The 16888-nt window shown below is 33.9% G+C and overlaps 4 protein-coding genes across 8 annotated transcripts in view; 2 read left to right on the top strand and 2 right to left on the bottom strand.

The window, feature by feature from the left end:
- The window catches only part of LOC126848182 (mediator of RNA polymerase II transcription subunit 13), a 29985-nt gene extending 22064 nt beyond the window's left edge, over window positions 1-7921 (top strand). For all 3 annotated transcript variants that reach the window (XM_050588867.1, XM_050588859.1, XM_050588876.1), the window contains 9 exons: window positions 130-1902; window positions 2117-2453; window positions 2529-2842; window positions 3186-3377; window positions 3529-3840; window positions 4224-4562; window positions 4888-5169; window positions 5801-6072; window positions 6275-7921. In XM_050588867.1, coding sequence (XP_050444824.1) covers window positions 130-1902; window positions 2117-2453; window positions 2529-2842; window positions 3186-3377; window positions 3529-3840; window positions 4224-4562; window positions 4888-5169; window positions 5801-6072; window positions 6275-6407 — 3954 coding nt within the window. In that variant the 3' untranslated portion in view covers window positions 6408-7921. The remainder of the gene's footprint in view (window positions 1-129; window positions 1903-2116; window positions 2454-2528; window positions 2843-3185; window positions 3378-3528; window positions 3841-4223; window positions 4563-4887; window positions 5170-5800; window positions 6073-6274) is intronic.
- A 137-nt stretch (window positions 7922-8058) lies between these two features.
- On the bottom strand, window positions 8059-13409 carry LOC126848710 (glycoprotein-N-acetylgalactosamine 3-beta-galactosyltransferase 1). Of its 2 annotated transcripts, none has more exons than XM_050589805.1 (7): window positions 13267-13409; window positions 11777-11975; window positions 11279-11436; window positions 10603-10778; window positions 9724-9931; window positions 9506-9644; window positions 8059-8983 (listed from the first exon to the last, which is right to left on the bottom strand). In XM_050589805.1, exons 3-7 carry the CDS (start codon window positions 11307-11309, stop codon window positions 8440-8442), a joined length of 1098 nt encoding a protein of 365 aa, XP_050445762.1. In that variant the 5' UTR covers window positions 11310-11436; window positions 11777-11975; window positions 13267-13409; the 3' UTR covers window positions 8059-8439. The 2 variants fall into 2 exon arrangements, with proteins under 2 accessions (XP_050445762.1, XP_050445772.1); XM_050589815.1 differs by lacking the exon at window positions 13267-13409 and adding an exon at window positions 12107-12250.
- A 366-nt stretch (window positions 13410-13775) lies between these two features.
- On the top strand, window positions 13776-14742 carry LOC126848941 (probable trafficking protein particle complex subunit 2). Of its 2 annotated transcripts, none has more exons than XM_050590349.1 (3): window positions 13776-14020; window positions 14095-14328; window positions 14440-14742. In XM_050590349.1, exons 1-3 carry the CDS (start codon window positions 13925-13927, stop codon window positions 14536-14538), a joined length of 429 nt encoding a protein of 142 aa, XP_050446306.1. In that variant the 5' UTR covers window positions 13776-13924; the 3' UTR covers window positions 14539-14742. The 2 variants fall into 2 exon arrangements, with proteins under 2 accessions (XP_050446306.1, XP_050446298.1); XM_050590341.1 differs by having other exon boundaries at window positions 13872-14020; window positions 14489-14742.
- A 67-nt stretch (window positions 14743-14809) lies between these two features.
- On the bottom strand, window positions 14810-16846 carry LOC126848695 (transcription initiation factor TFIID subunit 7). Its single transcript, XM_050589779.1, has 7 exons — window positions 16581-16846; window positions 16355-16483; window positions 16169-16249; window positions 15716-16082; window positions 15283-15642; window positions 15023-15183; window positions 14810-14932 (listed from the first exon to the last, which is right to left on the bottom strand). The coding sequence occupies exons 1-7, from the start codon at window positions 16665-16667 to the stop codon at window positions 14909-14911; spliced, it is 1209 nt and encodes a 402-aa protein (XP_050445736.1). The 5' UTR covers window positions 16668-16846; the 3' UTR covers window positions 14810-14908.
- Between the last annotated feature and the right edge of the window lie 42 nt (window positions 16847-16888).

Below are 16888 nucleotides of genomic sequence, written 5' to 3'. Positions count from 1 at the left end.
TATTACAAATAATTAATGTAATTTTGTGCTATAACGACAAACAAAAATGAAAAGTTGGCTCCGTAATGATATTGTATAACATATGCTTGAAAGATACAGCAAATGGTAGATAAAGTTTAATGTTTACAGAATTTGAATCAGCTACAAATACAAACGCCGCCCGGCTCAAATAAATCCGGTGGATTGCATGAGGAAACAAGAATAGACGGTACGAACAAGAGTAACAATCGAGGAGTTACAGTTTTACGACCAGAAGAGCTTTCCAAGATGTTTCCGACTCCACCTTCTTTAGAGCATAATCCGGTCGCCTCGCCTTGCCAGTTGAGCGACCCTCTTATAGACCAGACTGAACTTCTAATGCCCACGCGCCCGCTCAGGCACTTGCCCGATATTTATCCTAACATGGGCTCTCCACAAGAGGAGCCGATCGATGATTGGTCATACGTGTTCAAACCGGCAGTTATCTGCAAAATGGTCGGTTCTTCCAAGTACGCACCCCTCACGAATCTGCCTAGCCAGTCTCTGCCATCCATCACACTGCCATCGCACTGCGTGTACAGACCTTCCTGGCAGTGCAATCCTGCTTCCACTAATCAGGCGGACAAATCTCTTCCACCAACCAGACCCGGATCCGTACAGCAGCAGCAACAACAGCAACAACAGCAGCAGCAGCAGCAACAACAACAGCAGCAGCAGCAGCAGCAGCAGCCTTGTCCTTCAAGTCCAGCACCACCGTATCGATCGGCTACCCTTCCTGGTAGGCCACCGCCGCCGCCGTACGACCAACCAAGCCCGGCTACCTCTACTACTTCCTCGTATCTTAACAAAAATCTCAACAGCATCGAGGCAGATACACCAGGGCCCACTCGTGCGCCTGAATCCAATTCTCTTATAGTGAATATTCTCTTAGGCGACACAGCACTCAACATCTTTCGCGATCACAATTTTGATAGTTGCAGCCTGTGCGTTTGCAATGCCGGACCCAAGGTAGTGGGCAATATCAAAGGTGCTGACGCGGGTGTTTATCTCAGCAATTCGTGGGCAGGCTCTGCGCTTTTCCAGGACGATGATCCGATTAGATGCAGTTGCGGTTTCAGCGCCGTAGTGAATCGCCGTCTTGCGCACCGAGCAGGCTTGTTTTACGAGGATGAAATGGAGATCACAGGTGTCGCTGAAGACCCGGCAGAGAAAAAGAAGGGCTCACTCGCCGCGGCAGCGTGTCCTGGCGCGAAAGCAACTCCGGATGGCCTCGATGTAATATCGCCCAACGTTCTCGAATTATTGCGTGAGCAATGCTTGGTTGTTCAAAGTTCGGCCAGCAGTCTGTATCGAGCGGCTAGAATATGCGCTACCACGAAGAGTTATCCGACGTTGACGCCGACTGTCAATACTTTAGAATTCAACGATGGCAATGAGGTTTGCGTTGCGGCGCTCGATCAGGGCAAACTTGATGGCGCGCACAATGAGAGGGTTGCGCGTGTAAACGGTGTGCACCGATGGGTGTTCCTGAGAGCGCGTGGCCCCCAGTGCAGCGGCGACATTGTGCGGATGATGAGGTCGCTGCAGCCATTGCTTCAAGATGCGGTACAGAAAAAATGTACCACGCGTATGTGGGAGGCACCGTACACAGTCGCCGGACCACTCACGTGGCGACAGTTTCATCGTTTAGCCGGGCGCGGGACCGATGATCGCTGCGAGCCACAACCAATACCCGCTCTAGTCGTTGGATATGATCGCGATTGGCTATCATTGTCGCCGTACGCGATCTGTTTCTGGGAAAAGCTGTCGTTGGAGCCATTTGCCGGGCCCAGAGATGTCGCCTATGTAGTTGTCGCACCCGACAGCGATTGTATTGTCAATAGAGTCAAATCGTTCTTCCGAGAATTGTCTTGCACATATGAGGTAAGTGTATGTATGTGTGTACATATGTATGTACAAGTATATTAATTATCTTGTATAAATAATCTTGATTTAATGCTCAGCAATGTGGCAAACTATTTTTGATAATAACGAAATTGTGTTTATTTTTGTCTGCTTTAAATAATGTTTTTATTCAATCTTGCTTAATTTTACCTGTATAAGATATAAGATATAAAAATTTTTTATTTTATCACAGATTTGCCGATTAGGAAGGCACACGCCAATTTCGAAACAGCTACGTGATGGAATCTTACGCGTTGGCAAATCGACCACGCAGAAACTCGCAAAGCAACCAATGGATGAGTGGTTCAAGTTTTTGGGAGAGAATCATCTAGGCGAATTGTTGAGGCTGTATGCTCAAGTGTGCAATCATCGGTTAGCCCCGTATCTGACGCAGGTTATACAAGACCGTAGTTTACTAGATCCTGGTGATTCACAATCGTCCAACAAACAGCAACAGCAATCTACTATTCCTGTTTCCGATACTATGCCAGCTACACCCGACATATTAACGACCAAACCCGAGTCTGTCGGTATGTTTCATTATTAGATCATATTTTGATGAGATAAAGTGGAATGATATTAACAAGATCTTTTCTTATTTGCAGAAGGAGAGAATCCACGAAGCGAGACTCCCTCTTCAACGAGCACAGCGACAAATCAAACCACTACTAATACAACTGGTAATACAACACCGACTTCACAAACTACAAGCACTACCACGCCGATTACTACGACTACGGGCCCAGACGAGGAGGAAATCGAGCCTCCGGCCATCGTTGTCTATTTTGTCGAACCATTCTCCTTAGGTGGCACCGAGGATCCTGATCGGCGACGTCTCGCCATTTTAGCTTTACTCAGAGCTTACTCATCCGCAATCAATAGCATGCCTGAGAATATGAGATCAAATATTCATGTCCAGGTAACCTATAATCAAATTCAGAATCTTAATGATGAAGAATCAATGACTAAATTACTGTGGCGTATGATGAAATTTTAATACGTAGAAAAGAGAATCAAGATTCTCTTTATAAATTATATTTAAAAAATGCAAATTTATATATAACATTTTAAGAATATAATTGAAATTCTTTTTATTTTAAATATTTCAATAATTTATCTAATAACTCAATTATTGGCTTAAAGAGAATTGATCTTTCTGAAAATATAAAATAGAAATTTATCATTTTTTGACCAGATCTTTTTTAGAATGCAACATTGTGCATGTAATTTACTTATGCAACTGCGATCAATTTGCTTTTCAGATAATATCCTTGGAAAGCATAATGGAATTAGGACGAGCTCGAGAGAGGCGAAAGATTCAAGATGAAATGCGAGCCTTGGCATTAAATGTCTTCCTACAAGGCCGTCGATTGTTGAATCACAATTCTACAGTAAAAAGTCTCACTGGTTTTGGTACTGCTGCCGCTGCAGATCTCTTCCTCAAGAGTAAAGACGTAAGTTTCATTACTCAATTGTCTGTCATGACATGATTGAGAATAATCCCTATTCTGTTCATGCGTTACGATAAGATAACGTGAAATTAAAGATCGACGATATATAAATCATTTTCAGTTATTCAGTAATATTCTTGTAACTATACATCAGGAACGGAACAAGGCATCTTACCGGCTCTACGCACCGGCTTTCGTGTTGGCACCGCTGCGAGCGAAGAGTGAAGCTCCCGAATCATTTGGCATGGCGAGGCCCGAGGAGTGTGCGGTACTCTATCTCAGCTATTGTTTGAGTGAAGATCAGTCTTGGCTATTAGCGGCTGCAACCGACGACAGGGGTGAAATTTTCGAAACCGCTACCATTAATATTGACATACCCAATAGGAAGAGAAGAAAGCGAGCTTCAGCTAGGCGTATCGGCCTTCAAAAACTCATGGACTTTATATTAAGTGTAATGTCTCAGGGTGTAAGTGAAAAACAATTTATAATATTGTTAAAGCTAATAATATTCAACTGCTTAACTATTTATTTCTAACAGTAACAAATAAGTTCAAGATTCTAATAGCATATATATATATATATAATACAACAGGCAAAAACCTGGATAAATAAGATCCTAACGCAGAAAACATATATACATATATATTATTATATCTATTTCTATTCCTTTTATTCCAAATATACGAATAATAATATGTACAAAAATATTCTCATTGTTGTGTGCTTGTATGTAAAACTATAATATTGCTTCTTATCGACATTTTTACATTTGTTAAAATGTATTTTTTTTTCATTATTTATTTATAAATAATTTTTTCTTTTACATTAATTATATTTTTCTTATCTCAGGTGCAACCATGGAGATTGGTCGTAGGTCGAGTAGGACGCATTGGACATGGCGAATTAAAGGGATGGAGTTGGTTACTTTCTAGAAAAGCACTTTTAAAAGCCTCGAAGCACTTGAAAGAGATATGTGGACAATGTAGTCTCTTGTATCCTTCAGCGGCACCTTGCGTGCTCAGCGCATGCTTAGTTTCGCTCGAGCCGGACTCTACTCTCAGATTGATGGCTGATCAATTCACTCCCGATGAGAGATTCAGTCAAGCCTCTGTAAACTGCCAATTATCCACACCACAGGATGTTACATGTACTCATATACTTGTTTTCCCTACATCAGCTACCACCCAGGTAAAAAAATTCAATTATATATGGTTCACACAATTTATTCCCTTATAAAACATTCTCACTAAGATTTTTTTTTTTTTAACTACAAAATTTTTGGTTAATAATAAATTGATATTTTTTTTATAAAAATATCAAAGCTATTATGAAAATTAACTTTTTGAAAACCAAATTATAAAGGACCAAATAGATAATATAATAAACCAAATAGATAAAAATCATTTATCAATTAATTTTTAATAAACTTTAGATAGAATTATAATTTAAAGCTTAATTACAAAAATATAATACAAAGATATAATGTTAAAAACTGGAAAATGTATTGTTTCAGTCATCGCAAACAGCATTTCAAGAACAACATAATGTACCCGAATTAGGAGATGACGAATTATTCTCCGCTCTAAATGATGATATGCCAGAGGGTATGGAAGGGATGGGAGATTTTAATGATATATTCAATGTATGGCCTGAACCGGGTGCAGGTGGAGGACAAAGCCCGAGCGGAAGTCCGCATCGTCCCGAGGGATCACCACACGGAGGGGACGGTGGTGGATCGGGCTTAGGCAATCACGATGGTCCTGGTAGCCCCTTTCCATGCAGTAATACGCCAAGGGTAAGTCTAAGAGAAAAAGTCTTTATAATGTGAATCACTATAAAACTGTTAAAAAAAGGATAAGGACTGTCCATTTGTCTGACTGTCTAAGCATTTCTCGTAACATCAAATTTTAAAATTTAAATTTTGGGATAATATATATATTATCTGAACAATGAAATATTATAAATCTATTAATAATTTTTATATTCCAGATTATCAGTTATTTCATCAAACATTTAGGTAGTGATACATGTTCAGAACAAAAATGTTTCAAATTTTTTTAAATCTAAAATTTTCAAAAATTTCTTTTTCTTTGTAATATCTAGACAACAATGTAGATAAATACAATATAAATTATTTTATAAAATTTTTCTAGAAGTTTATTATTAATCTTTATTTTAAATTTATATAATGTTTATTTTATGTTTTAAACAATTTTAATGTAATATTATAATATTAATAATTGCATTTTTATGTTATTATCCAATTTCTTTTGTATATGTCAGTATCCAGATAAAAATTTTTTAAAATATACAAGAATCAATAATTAATTGAAAAACTCAATAATTTGTTAAAGATTACTTTTTTTCGATTAGTCTACTATTACTATGTCGATGTAAAATAATATGCAAACTTTGGTCATCTGTAGATAGCGATAGCTGAACAAATAGAAGAAGTTGGCACTCTTTTGCAACAACCTCTCGCTCTTGGCTATTTAGTATCGACTGCGCCAACGGGACGAATGCCACCATGGTTCTGGGCAGCTTGTCCTCACCTTGAAAACGTCTGTCCGGTATTTTTGAAAAACGCATTACATCTGCACAGTCCCGCGATACAACAGAACAGCGACGATTTACTTCAACAACAAAGCGCACCCACTGCTCATCCGTTGGACTCGCAATATACCACCGATGTGCTTAGGTTTGTTTCGCGATTATATATATACAATACACATACACACACGTACACACGCACGCGCGCACACACACACACACACACACACACACACACACACACACATATATATATATATACATTGACAATTTCCGTTTCCTAGATTTTGTTAGCATTTGTTAGCTTGGGACAAATTGTTATCACCGAAAAATTTACCATTGATTAATAGGTACGTGTTGGAAGGATATAACGCCCTGTCGTGGCTTGCGTTGGATGCGAACACCAAGGACCGACTGTCTTGCTTACCAGTGCATGTGCAGGCGCTCATGCATCTCTATCATGCGACGGCAGCTCTCGTCTGACCCACACCCTCTCCCGTTGTAGTGCAGTATGTGCACATCTCTCACGCACTCCTTATTATATCGTCACTCGGGGCTTTACGAGAGCAACTGATTTCCTATGCCCTTTTATCTATACCTATACTACGTTAGTTAGGTATTTAGAGAGAAAGAGATTGTGTCTAGGTACAGAGTACGATCCTTCTCGACCATATGTAAAGAAAACCGAGAACCTTTTTCACTCGGAAAATAATTAACACGACACACACATACACACAAGATAACACGATGAATGCAATGATTAAAAAATTCAAAACCCAATGAAAACGAAATACAGCGCGCGCGCGCGACTCTCTTTACCATTTTTCTATTATATAACAGGCGAAATAGATTGTACTTTGTGTTTACGATCGTATCTCGTATTTCATAAGAGAAATGCGCATTAAGTACGATTATTGCCAATGAAAGCAAATTTGGAACTTGAATGATAGAAATGAATGTATTACAGAAAAGTGAGAATGCAAATGATAAGAGATGTTGTGAGAAAGGAAGAAAGATAGGAGAAAAGAGAGAATGAAAATGAAAGAGAGAACGAGAGAAAAGTATGAAAGAGAGGGAGAGAAAGAAGTTGAAAAAGAGGGTGCATAATAAGAAAATGATTTCGATTGCCTCTCTATCGATAGATAGTTGAATTAATCAGAATCTCTCTAGAAAAATTACGTAAACCAAAAGTTTTTAATTGTAAATTAAATTTTGTACAAAGCTTTTATTATTAATGACGATGAAGTAATATAAATGATATTACGTTGTTTTTTAATTTTATAGATGATATAAAAAAGGAAAAGATGGACTTCTTTTTTATAAACGATGCCTCGTATAAGCCCCCGATGTGAGATAAGTATGATAATTATAATATTATATTATGCTCGCGCGGTACTGGGTCGCTGTTATCATGTTTCCTGGACCCGTTAGCGCAATTTTTCGATGCTGTTTGACAAATTTTATTCGAATTAGGTGACCTCTATATATTATACATACATTATAGTGTAAAATATTGTTTTTAAATAATTTATGAAGTGAGACATCGCCGAGATTAGATAATTGAGAATGAAAGAGAGAGATAAGGTGTGTGTGTGTAAGAGAGAGAGAGAGAGAGAGAGCAAGCGAGCGAGCAAGCGAGAGAATGAGAAAGAAAGAACGAATCAATTACGCAGTGATTGTTTTTTCCTCCAATTTAATTCTGAATGAAAAAAAAAAGACGGAGAGAGAGAGAGAGAAAATGTGGGGCGCGTCTGAGTCGAGCCACGGTGGCCAATTGCGTCAGTCGCATAGTACAAATATGACTTGTACATAGAACCCCAAACTCCCTAATTAATTCATTAATTTACTCACACACCCACACTCACTCTGTATCTATAGTATTTATTACTGGGTAGTATGTCATTATTGGGATTATTATTATTATTATTATTAAAATTATTATTACCATTATTATATTAATATTACGAAATACAGTTTTATGTGTATATATATAATTATATACGTGATTTTTTTTTTAATTTGCAGCGCCTGAAAAAATTACGTTTGTTGCAAGCACAGTAGAAATTTGTAAGACGAAAAACATTTTTTGCTCATGTCTAGACTAACTATATATATAATTATATATATATTATAAATACATATTAATATATGTTATATTTTTTTTTCTGTTCAAGATTAGATGCGCATATGACCATGAAAAAAATTATATCTATCTTATAAATTTAAAAAATGATAATGTTACAAGCACCAACAAAACTACGATTTCCCTGAAAAAATGTATCTATTGTGCTTGCAGTATATATTTCCTTCTCCTTTCACTTTGCGCTATAGTTATATCCTTTATGGCTCTATAGCATCCCCTGATTAATATAGATACGTATATAAAGAATTCATTTATCTAAGAAGTACGATATATCACACTTTTTTCTCTGAGAACATATTACACTCGTTGGCTCGAATGGACTAGTATCATGTATAAAAAGAATCTTATTATCTATTTATGACAGTGTACGGACTAGTATTCGGTCAACGTTGACGGTCGATCCACGGATGGTTTTTCCAGGCCATGATTGATACCGTACGGTCTCAGGTGGTAAATCAGATATTCGAGAACGTACATCATGTTCGGTGACACGTAGTGAAATGAAACCGCGCTATCCGAACAGCAGTTTAAGCCATCCTTGGTATCGTAATAGATATACTTCCAATACCAGAAATTCTTGTCCACATGATTGGGTATCAAGTGGTGCTCTGGCACGAATGGAAAGAATCTACCTCGTCCGTGAGGATCTCTAGAATCCATCGCTCGTACGCCAATCTTTTCAAGACATTTTCCCATCTCGACGTCTTCCGCGCCACCATTATCCGGTCGACACTTGGTTTTATCGGGTAAGCCGACTTCCACGAATTTGCGTAAACCTTCCTTACTAAGTACGTATCCTGCACCACCGCTCATGTACCCTTGCTTCACAAAAGGTTTAAATCTGCAGCCAAAATATAATGAAGAGTTTGGATTGTAAGATGATAGCATGTATCGCAGATTTTCCACTATTACATACCTGCAAACAGATTTAAAAATTGATTTACGATTGTACAAACATATATCTTAATATATAGTAGTATGATTTCTTCAATTTTATATTATAATCGTGTGAGTTAAAACATAATATATGCATATAGATAAATGTACATTAGCGCTCTGTCTCTCTCTCTCTTTTTCTAGATTTCATTTTTGCTTTCTCTCTTTTTTTGTCTGTAGTTTATTAATGCATATAAAATAATCTCAATATAAATGTAAAAATCTCAATGAAGAATTATAAAAAGAGATTTATAAAAAAAAAAGTTGTTATTGATGTAATATATTTTAAAAAACTAATGACTTTAAACATCGTTTTTCATCTTTTTTCTAATTATAATTTAATTTTTCTATTTTTCTAAATTTTTTCAATATACATCTCATATCTATTTTGGTTATTAATATCAAAAATACTAATAAGAATTGTTGTTACTGTCTACATTTGTAATTATATATAAAAGTTACATATACATATGTATGTATGTCGCGCGCGAAAAATACTTACGTATCATCGTCAGCTTTCATGAACCAATCAACTTTGTCTTTGTACTTTTCGTAAGCGTATTTAAACGCTTCTTTGGTTTTCGCCCATAGATTATCTCTACCTTCCTTTACTGGCAGAACTACAGTAGGTAAGCTAGCATCTGAAAATAAACGACATATTGTCATAAACTTTTTGCTTATACTATAACTTTTTTCCTGTAACTTTTTAAAATATTATACCTTCCTCAGAACTCATGAATAAAAGTATATTACAGCGTTTCCCCCACGTCGCTTTCACATGACGAGCTTTACTCTGATGATTCTTTGGACCAGTCATAATCCAACAAAGGACACGCACTTTCTTCGCCATATCCTGAGCTATCCTGTCTTCTCCTTTATGAAAATCTTCATCTTCACCATGAAATTTCACTTCTGTTTCAGGACCAATCTGTTGGATCATTAGAGACAATTTAATCGAGAATTTAATATAAAAATCAAGAGCCTGTATTAGTTTATTTTGTTTAACATGTAAAAATCATTCTGTACATAATCACACTGAATGATGATTATATGATAAATTCTGTTCACATGTTTCTACAGTTAAGAAAAATATTTTTTTTATTTAGTTTTTCGATTCAGTCATTCTTTAAAAATTGGCATATGCTACTGTTCACAAATTATATTTTAGAAATTTGGATATCTATAAAACTAAAAAAATTGAATATTAAAATAAAAAAATATATAACAAATATATATAAATAAAATATAATAAAATATATATTCTTACCATTCTTTAAATATAGATTATTTTACATAACTAAATTTAGTTTAATGACAATGTGTTTTTGAAATTAAGCTTAATCATAACTTTTTCTTTTTAACAAGAAGACAGTTTAAATCTCTTTTTTTTTTAAATTTCGTAGATATTCAACTTTTCATGATTATAAAAATTTGTGAAAATTGATGTCGTATTTTAAAAAATAAAATTTCCACAAATGTATTTTGCAACAAATTTACATTTTATTGGATGATTTCATATGAAATTTCATATAATCTGTAGCAATTTCTTGAAAGTTTTTTTTGAAACACAAAATATATTCTGTATGCATACATACTAACCTCTGACTCCAGTTCTGAATAATGATGAGGATCTCTAGAAAGACCAGAATTACCCGGCATCCATTTGAAAATATGCGGTACATCTCTTGTAGATGTAATAAGCAGACATGCCGATAGAAAGCCAAAAGCTATTCCAGCAGCGAGTGTCAGTATAAAACGCCTTCCACTACGACCACCTGTGTATAAAACTGATTGTAAATTATCAAGTTACATTTTCAGATTGGATTCGGAGATTTATAAACTATAAATTAACATAATCATAAATAGATTTGTCCATTGTTAACATCTCTGAACATTTTTCATGCTTTAATGTTCTAAAATTTGAATTTTAGGATACTATATGAATATAAAAAATTTATAATAAATTTGTGAAAAATTCTATCATCTTTTAACTTTAATAATTTTATTAAACAATTACATATGTATTGCCATATTCTAAACAAAAATAAATCTTGTTTTAAGAAATTTCCACATTTGTAATTTAAATACAGTATTTGTTATACTAATCATGTTTGTATTTTACATTATAAATAATTAAAATTAAGAGATTATAATATCTTAGTATGGATTAATTTTGTAATATTAATGATAAATTGTAATATTAATAATAATAAAAAAATACAAAGCGTGATTTGTATTTCGATCTTTAAATAAAATTGAACATCTTTTCACTTACCATCAAAATTGGGAAGCCACTGCTGCACCATGATATATAATACAAATCGCTATTTAACTCAATATTTCAAGTACTTCAGTATGAATTATAGTATCCTTTGCATCCATTTTGAATTGTAAAAAAAATACATGATATTACAGATATTTTATTACTGCTCCCTAAAATATTAAAAACCTATAGTTAGCATTTGTGATTAATTTGATATAAAGAGAAGAATCTTGCATTAACTATTTATGTGGAATATAACAAATATTGAAAATATTTGAAATGCAATATTTATATACATTATCTTTATCTATTAATATTAATGCTTTATAATTATTTATATTAAAGTCATGAAAACAAAAATTAGACTATTATATTTAAATATTGATAGTATTTCATTTTACAACATTAATGTTATATCAATTAGTAAATTCAATATTGAATATCTCAATAACTTTTGCACGTAAATTTATAAGATAAATTTATCCAATATCTTATAACTCAAATACATACTTGTTAAATGGAATGTTGTGATAAGATAGTACACTTTCCTTCAAGGCCATATTTTAAGCTCATATACATTAAGCTTGTTCGTTACAAAAAATAAATAATCTTTATAACACACATTCTCGTTTTATCTTTAATCAAGAACAATTGGTACACAAATAAGTCTTGATTATTAGATATACTGCCAATGCTTTGATTCAGAGATCTGAAATCAAAACAATTTTGAAGCTACAAAGAAGCATATCGTTAGATGGATAATCTGGTAAAAAACGATAAAGCCACTTGAAAATAATAAAAATCATTTGTACAATAACAATATAGAAAATTAAATTTTACATATTTCTCTAATGTGTATGAATAATTCACAGCAAATAATTTTTAGCAAGACATTGTCATCCAGCTTTTGATCTCTACTGCTCCTTTACTGCTTGCTTTACTATCTGCACTGTCTGCACTGTTTGCATACTGCTGAGATATATGAAATGTTATCTTCAAGTAAGCAAGCAATTTATTATAAAGACATTGGCATGCATGATCAAATGCATTTGATTTGAATAATCAACATAGAAAATATGAAAATATCTAATGTCAAGCCTATTATCATACAACCCAACAATTACATGAAACATGCAAAATAATAAGTGTATAATGTCAGATACATATATTTAATACAAAATAATCTATCAAATACTCATAAAATAATTCATAGTGATATTTCCTTAAAAAATATATATTAGAAATATAAATTGAAAGAGAGAAAGAGATGGCAAAAATTAAAATAAATTAATTAAGTACACAAAAGCAATGTATGAAACAAAACTTATTCTGCGATAGTTACTTTTTTATCTCACTCTTATTTCTTATCTATTGTCACTTAAATTGTTCTTTTTTTTTTAAGTTATATAATTAATACTCTGTGAGTTTCCAGTTATAAAATAATTAAGTTTTTAGTTCTAAAGTATAATTTTTGTTTGTACAAATCTCATCTAACTTTGCGCTATGCATATTGGATAATTTCATTCATGCGAACTATTATTTATCATCACTGATAATGCCAAGTTATTGTATTTCGCTATCCTGTGAAAATCGCGCGTTATTAATCAGAAAACTTAATACGCATTTAAGATGCATCCGGCACATGTCTTCATTATGAAACAGTATTTAATCGTGTTTACTCGAATGTGCCGGATGCGCTCAAATTGATTTGTCATCAGTTCGGAGATCAATTATAGATTAAGAAATTATATCCATAGGTCTGTTAAACAGCGGCCGAGCGTATCTCTTTGCGGAATTCTGAAAGGATTTCAACGATAACATCATTCCGCAAACTTTTTTATAAGAACGATGCATGAACAAACACACAAAAGGCACTGTGGCATGCGTTGAGCAGATAAACATCAGCAATGCTCATCTCTCGCAGCGAGTTTTGTATATGTATATATACGTATTTTGTAGTGATGTGTGTATGTGTGTGTGTGTGTGTGTATGATACGTACCAATTCGAAAGGATCCTATTACCGAGGCCGACGTCTCCATTTCGACTCACGATTTACTGCTAATATGCGGCCGATAACATTCCGTATCGCTCGTTCGGAGGAGGAAGCGTCGGAGGTGGTGACGGCGATACGGCGTCCAAAATGATGCGTGTGTGCGTGTCGTATCGCGCGATGCGACGCGACGCGACGCGCAATCTCTTCATTCTAGCACCGAAACAGATTACACGCCTGTCAGTATCATATTCCTTTCCTTTGTCATTACGCGGATGTGATCCTGTGTTTTTTTTTTCGCGAATTCGCTAGATACTCTACTATTTTCCACAGATCAGGCTAATTACACGAAAACACACGGTGGTCGATGACAGGGAACTTTACTCACGTGCGACTAGCATGTACAGGCCCTGTCAAAAACAGCGATTTGAGATCCGACAATGGGTGCGTTCGAGAAACAAGCTTCTAGCGCTATGAGCTTGCTCTGTCCTTGTTCAACTTTCAGTAAATAACAAAGATAGAACGATGCTTTCAGCGCATAAGCGTGCTTCCCGAACGCAGCCAGTATAATATACATAATATACATAATAATATACATTGTTTTTGATTGACAGAAAGGTCAGTGTATTATGGTGCAAGTAACACGTGATTAATTGTCGCTCACGAAATGACTGCCAATTATTACTTCGCGATCGTCGGCCACGCTGATAATCCATTATTCGAAATAGAATTCAATAACGCCGGAAAGAGAGAGGATGCGAAGGTTAGTTCGCTTTAAAGAATACATCTTCGATTTAATTTTCGAGTTTATTTTTATTATCTTCTTTTTTTCTATAGAAAGAGGATCATTCGCATTTAAATCAATTCATTGCTCATGCGGCGCTTGACCTTGTGGACGAGCATACGTGGAAAACAACGAATATGCATTTGAAAGTCGTAGATAAGTTTAATCAATGGTTTGTCAGCGCTTTCGTGACAGCGACTCACATTCGATTTGTCATGGTGCACGATAGCAAGAATGAAGATGGCATTAAAAACTTCTTCAATGAAATGTATGAAACTTATATAAAGGTAATTATCGTTTCTATGATATTGGAAGTTTATTTAACTCATTTAATTATTACGCATACTCTGCAATAATTTTATCAGAGATTTTTATATCAGTATACTCCTCTATTTCAGTACTCTATGAATCCATTCTACAAATTAAATACTCCTATTAAATCTGTAGGATTTGAGAAAAAGGCACAGCTGTATGGAAGAAAATATTTATCTTCGTGAACTTATAACAATTGCTGTTGAAAACAAGTTTTATAAAAATAAGAATTATTAGAAACTTTTATTTTTTTCCATACTTAATTTTAAAAATGTCTATATATTAATATATTATTGATAAAAAAAATATATTATTGATAGGAATCATAATAAATATGTACATATAGTTTAAAGAATATGTATCATTAAATACATAAAATGATTACAAATGATTACAATTCTTTCTATTATTTTCACACAGAATATTGTGTGTGAACATTATTTATTAAAGTATAAATTATAATTAATAAGTTTATATATTTCAGTTATATACACAATGAATACATAATTATACAATAATTATATGATATTGATATAATTGTGCTAGATACATTTTCTATTCCAGTTCTAGATCTTGTATCTGAAATGTTAAAATATATATATATATATTTACAAGTCAGAATAAGTGTTAAATGCGATTAAATATATACATGTATTATTTTCGTTATACCTCTTGTACTTTTTGCATTTCTTGAGTTAATAAGTTATCTAATATTTCCTGGAACCGTTGTCTCAGTTTGACATTTTCAATATTAGCTATTTCAATCTCTTGTTGTTGTCTTCTTTGCCGTAGTTCTGCCAATTCCGCGTGAAGAGTAGCAAGGCGTGAATCTAGATTTTTTTTCAGATAAATAAAAATTTACTGTCGAAGATTTACTGTCTGAAGATTTACTGTCTTTATAGATGTAAGTGACGCTTCTTTAAAATTACCTTTAGATACAGATACTTGTGGGGATTCCGTGTAATTATCTGAAATAATATATTCCGCGTGAAATTGCTCCAATTTTGAAGCTTTTGCCGAAGTAGCTTCATCCTGTTGCTTTTCAGTTTCTGCATCACCATTGTTATCGTTTTGAAACATTTCTTTACTAAATTCAGTAACTAATCCACTGCTCATCGTCGCATTATTACTTGATCTTTCAGAATATGCAGCTTGCATGGAATTCGAGTCTGAAACTCTACTATCTGCTGTAAGATGGCTATTCTCATCTAGTTCCATCACATTTATATTTGCTTCTTCATCGTCGTCTTCGCTATCGCTCACAGGTTCACCAAATATGTCATGTTCAGCTGGAACATAAATTAAAAAGTAGAAAACCAATTTCTATATTTTTTATAAATAATGTTTAAAACCATAACTCACCAACATCCAGACTCTGAGATGTATTTCCATTAATATTTTCCCGTTTAGTCTTAACTGTGCCAGATGATGATACTTTACTAGGTTTTGACTGATCTTCATCCTCACATATTACTTCCCACTTAACATTAACAGCATCATTGTCCTCTCGTAATAAACGTTTAACTTCCTTCTCGATCTCAGGTGCTTCTACATATTTCTTCTTCAAAGTTTTTCTAAATCTCCTACGTCTTACATTTTTAGTGGGTGGTGTTATACCATGAGGCCAAAGAAATTTTTTATCAACTTTGTTTGGATCTTTTTTCTTCTGCTTAACAGGGGATTCTTCATCTGTTGCAGTATGATCATCCTCTTCTTTACATATCAGCATCTGAAAGATATCACAGAAAAAGTATTATAAAATGCAATATAAAATGTTTTATTTTTATATGAGATTGTAATATTCTTTCAGCTTACCTGACATATATCAGCAGTTTTATAAAAGCTTTTGTTATCAATTGTTTTTAAAGATTCCACTATTGTCGGAAGATCCACTACCTGAAATGAAAATTTTATTATACAAAAAAATCTGTCTTCACACACAAATTATTTTAATAATTTTCAATCAAATATTGTATGATAATAAGATTAATAAATAATAACCTTAGTATGGAGTAGCCAGTGGTCAAATCTAACTTCACCATAACGCATATCATTTTCTAATTTTATCATCAACCTGTCTTTTAAAGGTAAACCGCTACGTAATGTTTCTCTTAGTACTCGAGCGGGTTCCTTAAGAATAAACAATTTATTACTTATAATCTTTGATCTTCAATCACATTTTCATAAAATTCGAAAAGTAAATTGTATCAAAATATAAGAAATATACCGGTGGCAGACGCATAATAAATTGACTCTCTAATTCAACTTGCGGTTCATTGCGACTTTTGTAGTCAGTATTTGGATGACGATTCATTTTCTTCGAATTTCATATAATTTTGAAATGATAAGTCTAGTCTGGAATTTTACGTATATTACATCCGAAGAGAGAAACTATTGAAAGATAAATTATTGAATATGTAGACTGTGGGTCTGTTCGTTTTAGCTGAACTGGCTGCACTAATTCAGAGTTTATCTTTTTCTCTCCATATTGGAAAGAAAAAGATAAACTCTGAACTAGTGCAGCCAATTCAGCTA

This window comes from Cataglyphis hispanica, chromosome 1 (assembly GCF_021464435.1).
Source record: "Cataglyphis hispanica isolate Lineage 1 chromosome 1, ULB_Chis1_1.0, whole genome shotgun sequence".
NCBI lineage: Eukaryota > Metazoa > Arthropoda > Insecta > Hymenoptera > Formicidae > Cataglyphis > Cataglyphis hispanica.
The sequence above is the reverse complement of the archived record's forward strand: the minus strand, read 5'-3'. Positions and strand labels throughout refer to the sequence as shown.